This window comes from Acanthochromis polyacanthus, chromosome 19, assembly GCF_021347895.1.
Source record: "Acanthochromis polyacanthus isolate Apoly-LR-REF ecotype Palm Island chromosome 19, KAUST_Apoly_ChrSc, whole genome shotgun sequence".
NCBI lineage: Eukaryota > Metazoa > Chordata > Actinopteri > Pomacentridae > Acanthochromis > Acanthochromis polyacanthus.
Window position 1 is genome coordinate 20,375,584 of NC_067131.1, and position 17,190 is coordinate 20,392,773.

The window sequence follows — 17,190 nt, forward strand, 5'->3', positions numbered from 1 at the left end:
GCTACTTCAAGTCACCGCACAAATGCGGTTAGCAGCTGCGATACTACGTTACCTCACTTGTCATAACGACGTCAGTCCAACATGGCGGCCAGCATGGCACTGCGATCATATTTACTTTGTCGAAATACTGGGTTAAACGCGGTTCTACAGCATGCACCATTAAAGAGTTTTGTATTAAGACACAGTAACAGTACTTCTTTACAGCTGAGTGTCAGCTACGGGACCCGAGGGACAGACGACACAGAGGTAAGTGGAATAAACGAACAAATGCAACCATGCTTTCTTCAGTCAAACTACCTTAAAAACTTGCTGTAATTAGAATGCATGTTAAGATACATTCACAAAAAAAATCAGTGATATACGGTCCTGAGTCAGGAGAGCAGAGGACAATAACACCGGGGTGAAAGGACAGCAAAGACCCCAAGATGTGAAACTTTTTTCCAAGTGAATAGTTTGCTCCGACATTGTCTTCAATTCTAAAAGCTCTTTTTCTGTTATAGTCTGACTTGTCTTGGACAGTACATATGATCTTTGGCCTTGATACCCATGGTTTATTCTGACTTTTTCAGGACACCCAGGTGCACATTCCAGTAGGTAAATATACGCACACAGATACATGCACACATATACACTGTCTGTCCAAAAAACAAGTTGCCACCTGGATTTAACTAAGCAAGTAGATAAAAGTATTCCATTGGATAATTACTGCAATGATGGATATGTTTAAGTAGGCAACAACTTGTTTAACCCTAGCTGATGTAGTGAGGAGCTTCTCATTTCTTAAACAACCATAGTGGAAGACATATCCTGTAGTCATGGAAAGGATGTTGATCTGTTTCATAAGGGTCAAATTACTGGCCTGCATCAAGCAAAGAAAACAGCTAAGGATATTTCTGAAACTACTAAAATCATGTTAAGAAGAGTCCAACGGATCATTAAAACCTGAAGATTAGTGGTGAACCATCGTCTTCGAGGAAGAATTGTGGTCGGAACAAACTCTTAGATGATTGTAGGAAATCAACGGTAGAACTCATGGCTATGTTTAGTAGTGCAACTAAGAGCATTTCCACTCACGCAATGCAAAGGGAACTGAAGGGATTGGGACTGAACAGTTGTGTAGCTCTGAGAAAACCACTTATCAGTGGCTAATATGAAAACTCTGCCATCATCAATATAAAATCTTGACAGAAAATTAATGCAACTCTGGACAGCTATAAATGCTGTGACATTGCAGAAGCTTATCGAAACAATGCCACAGTGAATATGTGTTGTTGTCAAAGCTATAGGCGGTCCAGTGAAATACTATATTGCCAAAAGTATTCGCTCACCTGCCTTGACTCGCATATGAATGCAAGTGACATCCCATTCCTAATTCATAGGGTTCAATATGATGTCAGTTCACCCTTTGCAGCTATAACAGCTTCAACTCTTCTGGGAAGGCTGTCTACAAGGTTTAGGAGTGTGTTTATGGGAATTTTTGACCATTCTCCCACGAGCTCACGTGTGAGGTCACACACTGATGTTGGACGAGAAGACCTGGCTCTCAGTCTTCACTCTAATTCTTCCCAAAGGTGTTCTATCGGGTTGAGGTCAGGACTCTGTGCAGGCCAGTCAAGTTCATCCACATCACACTCTGTCATCCATGTCTTTATGGATCTTGCTTTGTGCACTGGTGCACAGTCATGTTGGAAGAGGAAGGGAACAGCTCCAAACTGTTCCCACAAAGTTGGGAGCATGGAATTGTCCAAAATGTCTTGGTATGCTGAAGCATTAAGAGTTCCTTTCACTGGAACTAAGGGGCCAAGCCCAGCTCCTGAAAAACATTCCCACACCATAATCCTGCCTCCACCAAACTTTACACTTGGCACAATGCAGTCTGACAAGTGTGGTTATCCTGGCAAGCGCCAAACCCAGACTCGTCCATCAGATTGCCAGATGGAGAAGCACGATTGGTCACTCCAGAGAAGGCGTCTCCACTGCTCTAGAGTCCAGTGGTGGCGTGCTTTATACCATCCGACGCTTTGCATTGCACTTGGTGATGTATGGCTTGGATGCAGCTGCTCGTCCATGGAAACTCATTCCATGAAGCTCTTTGCGTACTGTTCTTGATCTAATCTGAAGGCCACATGAGGTTTGCAGGTCTGTAGCAATTGACTCTGCAGAAAGTTGGTGACCTCTTGGCACTATGCGCCTCAGCATCCGCTGACCCCGCTGAGTTGCTGACGTTCCCACACACTTCCACTTTCTTATAATACAGCTGACAGTTTACTGTGGAATATTTAGGAGCGAGGAAATGTCATGACTGGATTTGTTGCACAGGTGGCATCCTATCACAGTTCCATGCTGGAATTCACTGAGCTCCTGAGAGCGACCCATTCTTTCACAAATGTTAGTAAAAGCAGTCTGCATGCCTAGGCGCTTGATTTTATACACCTGTGGCCATGGAAGTGATTGAAACTCCTGATTCAGATTATTTGGATAGGTGAGTGAATACTTTTGGCAATATAGCATATTAGACTGTGCGACTTTTTGTTTGGACGGAAGGTTGTATATATGTATATATTGTAAAAATAAATCAGAATGCATCGTCTGTCACTTTTAAACTTCATTACTGTACAACTCTTTGTCTTGGGTGGCAGAACGTCTGACGGTGTCTTTCAGCAGAAGCAGTGGTCCTGGTGGTCAGCATGTCAATAAAGGTTATTACAGTTTCATTTTATATGAAATAATTGTCTTTGGCTAGATTTTTGGCAAGATGGTAAGAACTTTGATTTTACATCCCATCCCATTCTTAACTTTACTAATAGTTGGTGTGTTGACCCATTCCAGTTATAACACACTAACACTTTTGTTTTAAAAGGACAATCTCTGACATCATCTTGCTGCTGCTGTTCTGCCAGGCACAGATGGTTTTTAAATACAATGGTATAGTTTAGACTTAAGCTATTGCTCCTCTATGACTCTGTGGTGCTTGGGATGTGTCCAGCTGTTTCCGTTTGAAACTGCCTTGTTTTTCGGCCTCAACACAACACTCAGCCAGCAAAACTATCACTGCACCCACACTCCTGCTGCATGCTGTCAGTTACTGTTAGAAACAAATTGGAATTAATAATGAGCAGTCAGTGCATCAGTGTCATATTGTCTGTCCTTTCTGTAGCATCTTTAGAATGTTTCCTTAAACAGACAGTGTATTATAACTGGACTGGGCCAACACAACAACTGTTAATATGGATCTGAAGGAATAGCAAGCATATTGTGAAAAAATGCAAACGTTATTGCACGGTTGTGCTGAAGTTTTTCTCAGAAAAATAAATAGCATCCTGTCTTGAATCTTTGCTATTCTCAATCCACAGTTAGCACCAAGGCAGAAGTTCGATTCCATGTGCTAACAGCAGACTGGATCCCACAAGATGTTCGGCAAAAAATCTCTGAAAAGGTTTGTTCTGAAATACTGTGACATCAGGAAGGTCAGGAAGCTCAGGTGGTGTTCATACATCACAGTTACTAGAACATATTGTATGTTTTTCTGACTTGTGCTTGTTTTTCCCCTTTCATTCTGAAAATGTGTAGAATAAGAACCGCATCAATAAAGCTGGGGAGCTGTTGGTGACCTCAGAGCTGAGCAGGAGTCAGCAGAGAAACCTCTCTGATTGTATAACAAAGATCTCTGCCATCATAGCTGAGGCCAGTGAGAAGCCTTATGAGCCAACAGCTGAAGACATAGCTCTGAGGGCAGCAAGGTATTATATCTACTGATGCAACACATTGTGTCTCAATTAGCCAGGATTGTTAAAGTGTCTTGTGTGTAACTTTGCCTTGTGTAGGTTAGAGAAGAGGAACAAAGAGCGACTTAAACAGAAAAAGATCCATTCAGCTACCAAGCACAGGAGACGAGTGGATTTTGACTGACTGTTAGGCTTCTACCTCCCATTGTGTGTCTTGTCAACAATACTGTATAATTTATATGTCCATTATTTTGTCTTTACTTTTCATCAAAATAAAAGTAAGCAGAATTTCTTTTTATACCAAACGTCAGTTATTCATTCCTTCGTTTGTTTTATTGTACTTTGGAAAACACATCTTCAGTCATACACACAACAAATGCAGACACTATTAAAATTAAATAGCTATTAAAGAAAATGCATAGTTATATCATTTAACAACGCCATAAAGCAAATGTGTAGGACAATAAAATCAACTAAGTAAATACAGTGGGTACAGGAAGTATTCAGACCCCTTGAAATGTTTCACTCTGTCATTGCAGCCATTTGCCAAAAATCAAAAAAGTTCATTTTATTTCTCATTAATGTACACTCAGCACCCCATCTTCGCAGAAAAAAACAGAAATGTAGAAATTTTTGCAAATGTATTAAAAAAAGAAAAACTGAAATATCACATGGTCATAAGTATTCAGATCCTGTGTTCAGTATTGAGTAGAAGCACCCTTTTCAGCTAGTACAGCCATGAGTCTTCTTGGGAATGACGCAACAAGTTTTTCACACCTGGATTTGGGGATCCTCTCCAGTTCTGTCAGGTTGGATGGTGAACGTTGGTGGACAGCCATTTTGAGGTCTCTCCAGAGATGCTCAATTGGGTTTAGGTCAGGGCTCTGGCTGGGCCAGTCAAGAACTGTCACAGAGTTGTTCTGAAGCCACTCCTTTGTTATTTTAGCTGTGTGCTTAGGGTCATTGGCCTGTTGAAAGGTGAACCTTCGGCTCAGTCTGAGGTCCTGAGCACTCTGGAAGAGGTTTTCCTCCAGGATATCTCTGTACTTTGCCACATTCATCCTTCCTTCAATTGCAACCAGTCGTCCTGTCCCTGCAGCTGAAAAACACCCCCACAACATGATGCTCCCACCACCATGTGTCACTGCAGGGATTGTATTGGGCAGTGATGAGCAGTACCTGGTTTTCTCCACACATACCACTTAGAATTAACAGCAAAAAGTTCAATCTTGGTCTCATCAGACCAGAGAATCTTATTTCTCATAGTCTGGGAGTCCTTCATGTGTTTTTTTGGCAAACTCTATGCGGGCGTTCATGTGTCTTGCACTGAGGAGAGGCTTCCGTTGGGCCACTCTGCCATAAAGCCCCGACTGGTGGAGGGCTGCAGCGATAGTTGACTTTGTGGAACTTTCTCCTATCTCCCGACTGCATCTGTGGAGCTCAGCCACAGTGATCTTTGGGTTCTTCTTTAACTCTCTCACCAAGGCTCTTCTCCCACCATTGCTCAGTTTGGTTGGACGGCCAGGTCTAGGAAGGGTTGTGGTGGTCCGAAACTTCTTCCATTTGAGGATTATGGAGGCCACTGTGCTCTTAGGAACCTTGGCCAGATCTGTGCCTCGCCACAATTCTGTCTCTGAGCTCCTTGGGCAGTTCCTTCGACCTCATGATTCTCATTTGCTCTGACATGCACTGTGAGCAGTAAGGTCTTATATAGACAGGTGTATGCCTTTCCTAATCAAGTCCAATCAGTTTAATTAAACACAGCTGGACTCCAATAAAGAAGCAGAACCATCTCGAGGAGGATCAGAAGAAATGGACAGCATGTGAGTTAAATATGAATGTAGCTGCAAAGGGTCTGAATACTTATGACCATGTGATATTTCAGTTTTTCTTTTTTAATAAATTTGCAAAAATTTCTACATTTCTGTTTTTTTCTGTCAAGATGGGGTACTGAGTGTACATTAATGATAAATAAAATGAACTTTTTTGATTTTGGCAAATGGCTGCAATGACACAGAATGAAAAATTTCAAAGGGTCTGAATACTTTCTGTACCCACTGTATATACACACGTGGACAAAATTGTTGGTACCCCTCAGTTAAAGAAGGAAAAACCCACAATTCTCACTGAAATCACTTGAAACTCACAAAAGTAACAATAAATAAAAATTTATTGAAAATGAAATAATCAAAATCAGCCATCACTTTTGAATTGTTGATTAACATAATTATTTAAAAAAACAAACTAATGAAATAGGGCTGGACAAAAATGATGGTACCCATAACTTAATATTTTGTTGCACAACCTTTTGAGGCAATCACTGCAATTAAACGATTTCTGTATTTGTCAATGAGCGTTCTGCAGCTGTCAACAGGTATTTTGGCCCACTCCTCATGAGCAAACAGCTCCAGTTGTCTCAGGTTTGATGGGTGTCTTCTCCAAATGGCATGTTTCAGCTCCTTCCACATATGTTCAATGGGATTCAGATCTGGGCTCATAGAAGGCCACTTTAGAATAGTCCAACGCTTTTCTCTCAGCCATTCATGGGTGTTTTTGGCTGTGTGTTTTGGATGGTTGTCCTGTTGGAAGACCCATGACCTGCGACTGAGACCAAGCTTTCTGACACTAGGCAGCACATTTCTCTCCAGAATGCCTTGATAGTCTTCAGATTTCATCGTACCTTGCACACTTTCAAGACACCCTGTGCCAGATGCAGCAAAGCAGCCCCAAAACATTACTGAGCCTCCTCCATGTTTCACCGTAGGGACAGTGTTCTTTTCTTCGTATGCTTGGTTTTTGAGTCTATGAACATAGAGTTGATGTGCCTTACCAAAAAGCTCCAGTTTGGTCTCATCTGTCCAAAGGACATTCTCCCAGAAGCTTTGTGGCTTGTCAACATGCATTTTTGCAAATTCCAGTCTCGCTTTTTTATGAGTTTTTTTCAGCAGTGGTGTCCTCCTTGGTCGTCTCCCGTGAAGTCCACTTTGGCTCAAACAACGACGAATGGTGCGATCTGACACTGATGTACCTTGGCCTTGGAGTTCACCTTTAATTTCTTTGGAGGTTGCTCTGGGCTCTTTGGATACAATTCCAACGATCCGTCTCTTCAATTTGTCATCAATTTTCCTCTTGCGGCCACGTCCAGGGAGGTTGGCTACTGTCCCGTGGGTCTTGAACTTCTGAATAATATGAGCCACTGTTGTCACAGGAACTTCAAGCTGTTTAGAGATGGTCTTATAGCCTTTACCTTTAAGATGTTTGTCTATAATTTTTTTTCGGATATCCTGGGACAATTCTCTCCTTCGCTTTCTGTTGTCCATGTTCAGTGTGGTACACACCTTTTCACCAAACAGCAGGGTGACTACTTGTCTCCCTTTAAATAGGCAGACTGACTGATTATGAGTTTGGAAACACCTGTGATGTCAATTAAATGACACACCTGAGTTAATCATGTCACTCTGGTCAAATAGTTTTCGATCTTTTATAGAGGTACCATCATTTTTGTCCAGGCCTGTTTCATTAGTTTGTTTTTTTAAATAATTATGTTAATCAACAATTCAAAAGTGATGGCTGTTTTTGATTATTTAATTTTCAATAAATTTTTATTTATTGTTACTTTTGTGAGTTTCAAGTGATTTCAGTGAGAATTGTGGGTTTTTCCTTCTTTAACTGAGGGGTACCAACAATTTTGTCCACGTGTGTAGATTAGAATCAGTAGATGCACAGTCTCTGCTGCAACATATTGTGTAGAATACACAGACTGAAAACAACGACAAAGACTGAATTTGGATACTGCCATTAAGTTATTTATTGTTCTGAACAAAATAAACTACTTTTTTGCAGTGAGACAAGCTTTAAAACAAATAGAAAACTCCTTAAAAAAATCCTTAAAGCACTACATCGACACACACAGTACAACATCACAACTTATTTACATGCATGGTATTAGATATTTACAAAACAAAATTATATACTTATTTTAGTATGAAAATACAAGTCAAATATTTTTAAAAAATAGTTTAAAAGAGAAAACAGTAGAAATCTTTAAAAGAACTATACACACTCACACTACAACGTAAACTTATTTACATGCTTTGTAATATTTACATTTCATGTCTTCAGGACTTTTTGATCTGTTCCAACCAGACCTCTTTCGTGACCGTTTCTGTATTTGGGCAGTAGATAATGCCATGATACTGGCTGTGCCCAGTCTCAGCAGTCCTAAATTGTCCACACTTTCTGCACGTATTAAACTCAACCTTCCTTTTGTTGAATTTAGCCTTTGAGGAAGGTTGAGCACTGGCAGGAGGGGGAGGTACTGCTGGGGCAGGAGGGGCAACAGTTGTAGTAGGGGCAGGTGGAACAAGGAAGGTGAAAGTGGCTGGGGCTTGAGGACTGACAAAGGATGCTCATGGGAGGACAAACAGGGGACCAAAAGCAGGAGGTTGAGGCAAAAGCTGCTTTTGGGCTAATGACCTTTGAATGATTACTTGTGGAGCAGCAGTGACGGGAGCCTCAGCTGTTTTCCTTCTCGCCAGCCCTGCAGTACTTGGGGGCAAGTTATACACAAGTTCAGTATTGTGTGTTTGAGGAGGAGCAGCAGGGCAGACATTGGCAGGTTGAAGGGCCTCAGAAGCCACAGGAAGGGGACCAGGTAGATTTACTCCCTGTAGGAGCAGGGTGACATCCTGTCGCTTAACCCGCTTGTTATGCCATTGGATGAGGGTTGTTTGGTTTACCTCAACAAGTTGCAGTGTAGTGCTCTACATGATGGCACCATTGCCCAGAATTAGCTGCCGGATGTTGCGGTAATCCTGAAGGATAAGAGTTCATATGGTCAGGGTCTTGTGTCCTTGTTGCTTTTTAGGACTCCTGTATAAATGGCAAAGTCTGACAAAAATGGCTTAGACTAAGCGGCAACAGTCTGGCCATTGGGCAGGGGAGGCAGCAGACCCCAGCACACACCGCTTCAGACTCTCCACACTAGGAGTAAACGCTGCTTTTTTTTTTGGGAGACCTGAACCTTCCAGCCACAAGCCTGTCTTGGTGCCTAGCAGCAAACACCACCCGTTGCTGGTCATATGGCAGCAAGTTCTGCCAGAGGCCTATGATGGTGCTGACCTGTTGGCTGTTCAAGGTCAACCCAGTATGGTCCCGCAGACCCACCAGATACTCTGCCAGGCTGTCCACATGATCCATTCCAGGCTTCCATCCCGGGCATGTTGTGCTCATCCACCACCTGGGCAAAAAGAGGGCAGACACAATTATCAATCATGTAACAAACCAGTTTTTATTTTACCAGCTTTTTATTTAAGGCAACTTACAAGCTGTGTTTCAGAGGAGGCTGCAGCTGTAGGTAGCACGGAGGCAGATGAGGCTGCAACTGTAGGTAGCACGGAGGCAGATGAGGCTGCAACTGGAGGCAGCATGGAGGCAGAGGAGGCTGCACCTGTTAGGGCAGAGGAGGCTGCCAGCTCTGTGGCTGCAGCCTGAATGCATACAGCAACAGGCTGGTCTGGAACTGCTGCTGAGATTGTAAGGATCCCAATAGTTGGGTCCAGATCCTGGTCCACAAACATTTCATCGTCATGCTCCTCCTCAATGCTCAGATCTTCCAACAGCTCATCTGTCTCCTCTGAGTCTGGGTTTATGTCCTGAATGGCCTGCCCGGTCTGCTTATACAAATAATCAATACCAATAAGCTCTCCTGGAAGGTGAAAGAAACAAAATGATACAAATTGTTATGAAAGAGCACAAATAAATACATAGTTTATGTAAATGAAGAGTGTGTGAATGGCAAGTTACACATTACTTCTGAACGCACCTGTGTACTGGGGTGGGGGACAGAAAGATGGAACATACTTCCGATTAAGCACCTTCAGACTATTGGTATTGACACTCTGGACAATGTCGCCAGAGTAGCTGAACAGGTTAGATGGCTTGGTGGCCAGAGATTGCGCAGCCCGGTCTTGATTCCATCTAATGAGACCTTCCAGCAGAAAAAAGCTGGAAGTTCAGGCTGTTGGCCTTTGTACCTGAAAATAAAGTTGCACTATGTCAACAGGAGATTTGTGTAGTCAAAATTACAGTTTCATAGTATATTATTATTGAAATTTACCTGGAATAAACCTGTTCAAGTGCAAGTGAAATGACTCCAGTGATGTCAAACCTCTGGCACACCTGTAGTTCTTCAGCACGATGCCCTCTTTTGGTGGTCATAGTACCAGTCTCTGTGTAGAGCGCCACACCTGCCACATCCTGAATGCACTTAACATGCCTCTTTTGAAGACGCTAGATGTGCTCCATTCTGACCCTGTCCAGGAGTGGAACACCGAGCAGGTCTTTCCCCTTGTCCCCCATCAACTCATCCAGGAGGAGTTGAATCAGGTTGATGGTGGTCTCCTCTCCTCTGGTTCGCCTCCTACAGTGAAGAGCAAGCTCATCTTTGGAAATGCTCCTGTCGATCATAGCATCTTTACAGATGCCAGGCACACCCTCCTGCTGCAAGTACACCCGCTTGGACAGCCGTAGAAGGGCAACGTCCTCAGGATCCCACTCGAAAATGCAGACCGATAGTCATGCCATAAAAATGGGGTAGAGTGGATGGGCGTCAGTTGTGCAGCCAGCTGCCAGTCGCCGCATAAAGTGAAATATATCCAGACGGATAATTAGGTTTGGCCATCCACCAAATCTTTGCTGCAGTTTGGTCACTCCAGCTCCCTCTATACAGCAGCCAGTGTCTACATATACACACGTGGACAAAATTGTTGGTACCCCTCAGTTAAAGAAGGAAAAACCCACAATTCTCACTGAAATCACTTGAAACTCACAAAAGTAACAATAAATAAAAATTTATTGAAAATTGAATAATCAAAATCAGCCATCACTTTTGAATTGTTGATTAACATAATTATTTAAAAAAACAAACTAATGAAATAGGGCTGGACAAAAATGATGGTACCCATAACTTAATATTTTGTTGCACAACCTTTTGAGGCAATCACTGCAATTAAACGATTTCTGTATTTGTCAGTGAGCGTTCTGCAGCTGTCAACAGGTATTTTGGCCCACTCCTCATGAGCAAACAGCTCCAGTTGTCTCAGGTTTGATGGGTGTCTTCTCCAAATGGCATGTTTCAGCTCCTTCCACATATGTTCAATGGGATTCAGATCTGGGCTCATAGAAGGCCACTTTAGAATAGTCCAACGCTTTTCTCTCAGCCATTCTTGGGTGTTTTTGGCTGTGTGTTTTGGATGGTTGTCCTGTTGGAAGACCCATGACCTGCGACTGAGACCAAGCTTTCTGACACTAGGCAGCACATTTCTCTCCAGAATGCCTTGATAGTCTTCAGATTTCATCGTACCTTGCACACTTTCAAGACACCCTGTGCCAGATGCAGCAAAGCAGCCCCAAAACATTACTGAGCCTCCTCCATGTTTCACCGTAGGGACAGTGTTCTTTTCTTCGTATGCTTGGTTTTTGAGTCTATGAACATAGAGTTGATGTGCCTTACCAAAAAGCTCCAGTTTGGTCTCATCTGTCCAAAGGACATTCTCCCAGAAGCTTTGTGGCTTGTCAACATGCATTTTTGCAAATTCCAGTCTCGCTTTTTTATGAGTTTTTTTCAGCAGTGGTGTCCTCCTTGGTCGTCTCCCATGAAGTCCACTTTGGTTCAAACAACGACGAATGGTGCGATCTGACACTGATGTACCTTGGCCTTGGAGTTCACCTTTAATTTCTTTGGAGGTTGCTCTGGGCTCTTTGGATACAATTCCAACGATCCGTCTCTTCAATTTGTCATCAATTTTCCTCTTGCGGCCACGTCCAGGGAGGTTGGCTACTGTCCCGTGGGTCTTGAACTTCTGAATAATATGAGCCACTGTTGTCACAGGAACTTCAAGCTGTTTAGAGATGGTCTTATAGCCTTTACCTTTAAGATGTTTGTCTATAATTTTTTTTTGGATGTCCTGGGACAATTCTCTCCTTCGCTTTCTGTTGTCCATGTTCAGTGTGGTACACACCTTTTCACCAAACAGCAGGGTGACTACTTGTCTCCCTTTAAATAGGCAGACTGACTGATTATGAGTTTGGAAACACCTGTGATGTCAATTAAATGACACACTTGAGTTAATCATGTCACTCTGGTCAAATAGTTTTCAATCTTTTATAGAGGTACCATCATTTTTGTCCAGGCCTGTTTCATTAGTTTGTTTTTTTTAAATAATTATGTTAATCAACAATTCAAAAGTAATGGCTGTTTTTGATTATTTAATTTTCAATAAATTTTTATTTATTGTTACTTTTGTGAGTTTCAAGTGATTTCAGTGAGAATTGTGGGTTTTTCCTTCTTTAACTGAGGGGTACCAACAATTTTGTCCACGTGTGTAACAGTTTTGGAGAAGGCATTCCAGCTTGACTGTACCTTCTGAAAAGATCTGCCACCATGACATCTAGGCCAGGTCCTTCCTGTGTAGTCAGCACACTGATCAAAATCTGTCCCAGCTCATTGCTCACTGATGTCAGCCACAGTGCTGTGCCTTTCGCTGCCCCCGCCAGCTTCTTTGTGATCTATGGTAACATCCAACACAAAACTTTGGTTAACTCACATTTTAAAAAAAGCTGCTGTGCGTTAATCTTGTAACATTGCTACAAATGTTATATTGTATTTGCATGAATGATACAGTGTTATGTAACTTGAAAAATTTACCTTCTTGGTCGAGTCCATTTTTAAAATGGACCCAAAGACTGAGGTTATTGTGGCCTTTATGTGGTCCATCCTGCTGATTATGTCTTTGGCATATACGGTCATAAGCCACCTGTTTGTTGGCACGGCTACAGGCTCTGGAGGCTCCTGACAGGTGACGGGGATGAGGCTTGGCCGATCCATGAAGTCTGCACACTCACCAAAGTACCTGGCTAGGCGCTGCAGCCACTCCTCACTATGGTTTTCTTTCAATTGTTTTGCTAGGCGGGTAGAGCTGTTGCCTAATGTTCTTTCTCTCATCAGTCGTATGACACGAATGTCACATGCATACCTACAGGCACAGAAACAGAAAAACTAATCAATGGACATTGACAGTGATCAACAAAATCCCTTATGTTAAGTCTTAACACATATGCAGGTACACAATAGTGTACCTGCATATGTGTTTGACTAATATCCCCTATGACTAATATCCAATAAAAATCTTCCTACAGCAGATTAGTGATTACACAAAATTTGTGTGTGAATAGAATTTGAAAAGAATGTGGGATAAAGCAAATATGTGCATAGATCAAATGTGATGACAGCAGCTCACTTGCGTGTCATTATGATCCTGAACTCCGAACGACGAGGCAGATCCAGCTGATCCAGTACAGCACTGGTAGATGACAGGTAGGATGCCTTGCATCCAGCGTTACTGCACCTCAATGTCTCTGTGATCATTATGTAGTTCCTATCAATGTCCAACACCTGACGTGCTCTTTTGTGAACACTCCCTCCTGTGAGGTGCCCACTGCATCTGGGGCAGAACACTCTAACCCTCCAGAGGTGGTATGGCATCCACAAAAGAAGCAGGTGGCAGAAAAAGCGCTCCGGAGTGGGGACCTGGTGGTAGATTAAAGATGGATTTGGTGGCTCATACCACAATTTGAGGTCATCATGGAGGCGCTGGTTCCTCCATAATGCAGCAGCAATCCACTGCTGATCTTGGACAGGAAGAGTTTTTTTAAGTTTTTCCGGCAACCAGTATTGACTGGTTGTAGGTGGATTACTGAATGGAGGCAAAGGCACTGTTGGCACAGGTGAGGCAATTTCATCCTAATTCAAAGTGGAACAGACAGACACAAAAAGAGAAAGAGAGAGAGCAAGAAAGTGCAAATCAGTTTCAGTACTTTAGAAAGTGAATTATTGTTCATGTAAAGGGGTGAAGGGGAGGAAGTGATGTGAAAGAGGTGGCATGAGTGAACAAAGTGTGGTGAAACATAAGAAAATAAAAGCCTCTACTATATGAATCAAGAAATAACATAAACTTACAGAGACAGGAGGAATTGGGGAAATTTCAGTGCTGGGACGCTTGGTGATGGTCACAGGTGTCAAAGAGGAAGGAGGGAGAGAGAGAGGGGAGACGGTCCTGATTACTCGTGACGTGGATGCAGGGATAGTCGGAGTGGCCATATTCACACTGTCAGACGAGGCAGTGACTGTGCTGGAAAGAAGCTGAAAGAAAAGAGAAATGACATGAACAATACAGTATTACATAAAAAGAGAAACAGAAGTATAATCAAACAAATGTGTTTCACAAAGAAATATAATTTTAGTTTCTCAACATTGTTTTTTTATCATTTATGTCACTGGAGAGATGGAATTGCGATGATCAAGTGAAGGGAAACCACTATAAGATTAATAGAAACTGGAACAAACAAACAATAGCAGAAAATTATTATATTTGGAATTATACCTGAGTGGGTTTTTGGGCAACACTGAGGTTTGGCTTCACTGCTGAGCTCAGTGAGCCACCAAATCGTGGTTTGGCAAACTAGAACAAGATAAAATGTCAGAAATTAAACGAAGGTCAAAGCAGTATACATGAACATAAAACGTAGTGTGGGACATTATGTATAGGGGTCGCAGATTGTGGGTTTTGGTTTGATCTTTCATTACACATAATGCTTCATACCATTTCAAGGCTGAGTTTTGGCTTCACAACCTGACCAACAGAGCCGGCAGCACCACTGGCAGGAAATGCTGCAGCTGAAGACACTGATGAACCAGATGTGGGTGGTGTTGTCTGATTAAAAACAACAACAAAACCCGTTCTCATGAATATAAGTTAAACTTCACAGTGTATATTAACATCTTTGTTTAGCTTAATCATTAAAGTATCCCAATTTAGTTTACCTTCTTGACAGGGGCGGATCTAGGATTCTAGGAGATCAGGGGCTTAGCCCTGAGGGTGCAGATGCCGATTTATTTTTTCCGGCTTTTTTTGTGCCACGCACACAAAACTATCCTTATTTTATTTTTATTTTTTTACATCAACTTACCACCAATTCAAAGCTGTGAATGGCACAGAGAACACTTAAAAATCAGACCCATGCATGATTTCTATAACGTTAACATCAGTGGTGGACAGTACATTTACAATTTTTAGCCACTTTTACTTTACTTGAGTATTTCCATTTTAAGGTACATATCAGGGGGAAATATTCTCCTTCCACTCAGCTACATTTGTTTGACAGCTTTAGTTACTTTTCAGATAACGATTCATAAAATTCATGTGAAAATACCCACATGCTGAGTTTAAAAGTTTGAAATGTTTCTTGATGAGATTAGAAAATTCTCCCTCTTCTTCAAATAAATGAACTGTTTTAAACTCCCTTGGATTAGCTAAAAGAAACATAGTTATTAACTGTTGATTGAACCACCCAAAAGTGTACATATTAGCTAAAATTAGCACAAGCTTAAACATCTGCAGTAGTAAAATACAGTATAATAATCCAAAAACATCTTATATAATGGCAAAGCACTGACAGGGAGCATTTTTCTGCACAATGAATACTTCAATCATTTTGCCAGTAATACTTTTCATTCATATTTCATAAAGGGGTTTTAGTCTTATCCTGGAATGCAACATTGATCTTGCTGTCTTTCATTTTCAGTGCGGTTGTGTTGTTGTTGGTATTAACGGATAATACTGATAGCCAGCTAGCAAAATCAGTCAAAGTTTCACAAACCGGGAACATCAATCTGTCTAGCAGCTTCAGCTGCTGCTGGTGGTGCTGCTGGTGCTGCTGGTGCTGCTGCTGGCGACGTCCGCTTTTTGAAAAAGCTTCTGATATCCATTACTTGAGTCGACGCTGGTTGGCAGTAGAATCAAGGAGCAGCGACTAGCGCACATAGACGTAAACGCTTCTTCTTCTGGACAGGCGGCAGGCTGCCAGCTGCTCTCCAGCGCATGCTGCCACTCTCTGGTGAATTCCAGTACTGCACATTATACTCAGACCAGCTCGGATCCGCGATCCGGGGCTCTTGAGAAAACATCCGGGGCTTGAGCCCAAGTAACCACCCCCTAGATCCGCCGATGCTTCTTGATGTGAAATCCACATGAGCAAACCTGTGGTCCACCAAACAGAGACATCTGCTCTCCATGCTGCAGTGGACACTTTTCTATCTGTAACAAATCAATATAAAAATTAAAAACTAGAATACATGACATTAATTGATGATACTGTCACAAAGCTATACTTACAGGTCATGCCACTTTTTTGCTTGGGAGATGGCCTATTCCCAGGATCAGTAGGCCAAATCCCTGTGGAGGCGAACCTCCTCAGCCGGGACAGCCACTCCTCATCCCCCATAGCACGGTGCCGCTTTGGTTTTGACATCTGAGGTTTAGAATTTAAATTTTAAATTTGGGGAATATGTCACACGTTGAATGCGTTATCTGTATCTATATTATTACATATCATAAAATGGCTACCGACATCGTTACTGTACAGTTTCTAAGCTAATGTTTTGTTTTGTTTTTTTACTATTTCTTAGCTAATGTTTACAGTATATCCTTATAATTTAAGATTGCAAAGTGTTCAACACTGTAAGGCCACAGGGAAATTAACATTTGGCAATTTGATACCCGACATTTGCTAATAATAAATGAGTAAGAAAACGTCTGTGATAAATTACAATAACGTTACGCTACGTTTAAGTTGTAAAATCACCCTCCGGTTTTTAGCTAACTGTAGGGAAGCACAGGCAAACACTTGAAATCAATTGCATTACAATTTGACGAGTTTAATATCGGAGATTTGCGTAAAGAAACTACGAATAAACAAAATGACTTGATTTACTCACCGTGAAGATGCCGGTATACTGATCGTCTTCGCTTAGAATAAATCGCGACAGAAACAGGTAGCAACAGCCATGTGATTGGTCGAACTAAGCGAAAGGCGGGCCAAGCTTCATGATTGCTAAGTGGCCTTGGCGCAGAGCGGGTCTCGTTTGATTGGCAAGAAATGAAAGGCAACGCCGTTTTAATTGGTAAGAAATGGAGCTGGCCAATTTTGTGTGGCGCAGAAATGGACAGCTTTGACGGTCGATTGAAACCCTAAAATGTATAGCAGAGGATGGTTTCGATCCATCGACCTCTGGGTTATGGGCCCAGCACGCTTCCGCTGCGCCACTCTGCTGTCATGGCTGCAATTCAAACATGATGCTATTCATTAGGTGAGTGGGGACTATATGTACAAGAAATGTGTTTACTAATTTCTTTGGCCACTTACCGGTGCATGAATGTCACATAGCTATATATCATTAATACAATGCATGAAAATAGGACTAGCGTTATGTGAACCTAACTTACCCTAAATGCTAAGTAAATTACCCGACAAAGTTTAACAATATCAACCGTGCTTCTCTTTTTGACTTTTGATGTTTCCGCTAAAGCTCATAAAACAACTAGCTGACTTCTTGAAATAAAAAAGC

The 17,190-nt window shown here is 42.0% G+C and overlaps 2 protein-coding genes and 1 non-coding gene across 5 annotated transcripts; 1 reads left to right on the top strand and 2 right to left on the bottom strand.

The window, feature by feature from the left end:
• Positions 1–42: 42 nt before the first annotated feature.
• Positions 43–4,035, top strand: mrpl58 (mitochondrial ribosomal protein L58). Its single transcript, XM_022210249.2, has 6 exons — positions 43–246; positions 570–594; positions 2,640–2,699; positions 3,354–3,436; positions 3,571–3,740; positions 3,825–4,035. Exons 1-6 carry the CDS (start codon positions 82–84, stop codon positions 3,907–3,909), a joined length of 588 nt encoding a protein of 195 aa, XP_022065941.1. The 5' UTR covers positions 43–81; the 3' UTR covers positions 3,910–4,035.
• Positions 4,036–7,509: 3,474 nt separating this feature from the next.
• Positions 7,510–16,898, bottom strand: LOC110962328 (uncharacterized). Of its 3 annotated transcripts, XM_051939225.1 has the most exons (13): positions 16,561–16,898; positions 15,959–16,094; positions 15,444–15,880; positions 14,387–14,497; positions 14,168–14,245; positions 13,744–13,926; positions 13,025–13,527; positions 12,433–12,760; positions 12,148–12,293; positions 9,844–10,465; positions 9,550–9,760; positions 9,050–9,432; positions 7,510–8,964 (listed from the first exon to the last, which is right to left on the bottom strand). In XM_051939225.1, the coding sequence occupies exons 3-10, from the start codon at positions 15,450–15,452 to the stop codon at positions 10,336–10,338; spliced, it is 1,488 nt and encodes a 495-aa protein (XP_051795185.1). In that variant the 5' UTR covers positions 15,453–15,880; positions 15,959–16,094; positions 16,561–16,898; the 3' UTR covers positions 7,510–8,964; positions 9,050–9,432; positions 9,550–9,760; positions 9,844–10,335. The 3 variants fall into 3 exon arrangements, with proteins under 3 accessions (XP_051795185.1, XP_051795184.1, XP_051795186.1); XM_051939224.1 differs by having other exon boundaries at positions 14,387–15,880; XM_051939226.1 differs by having other exon boundaries at positions 9,844–10,351; positions 14,387–15,880; positions 16,561–16,897.
• trnam-cau (transfer RNA methionine (anticodon CAU)) lies at positions 16,824–16,895 on the bottom strand. The gene has a single exon. It is a non-coding gene; the product is annotated as a tRNA-Met (tRNA).
• Positions 16,899–17,190: the final 292 nt, after the last annotated feature.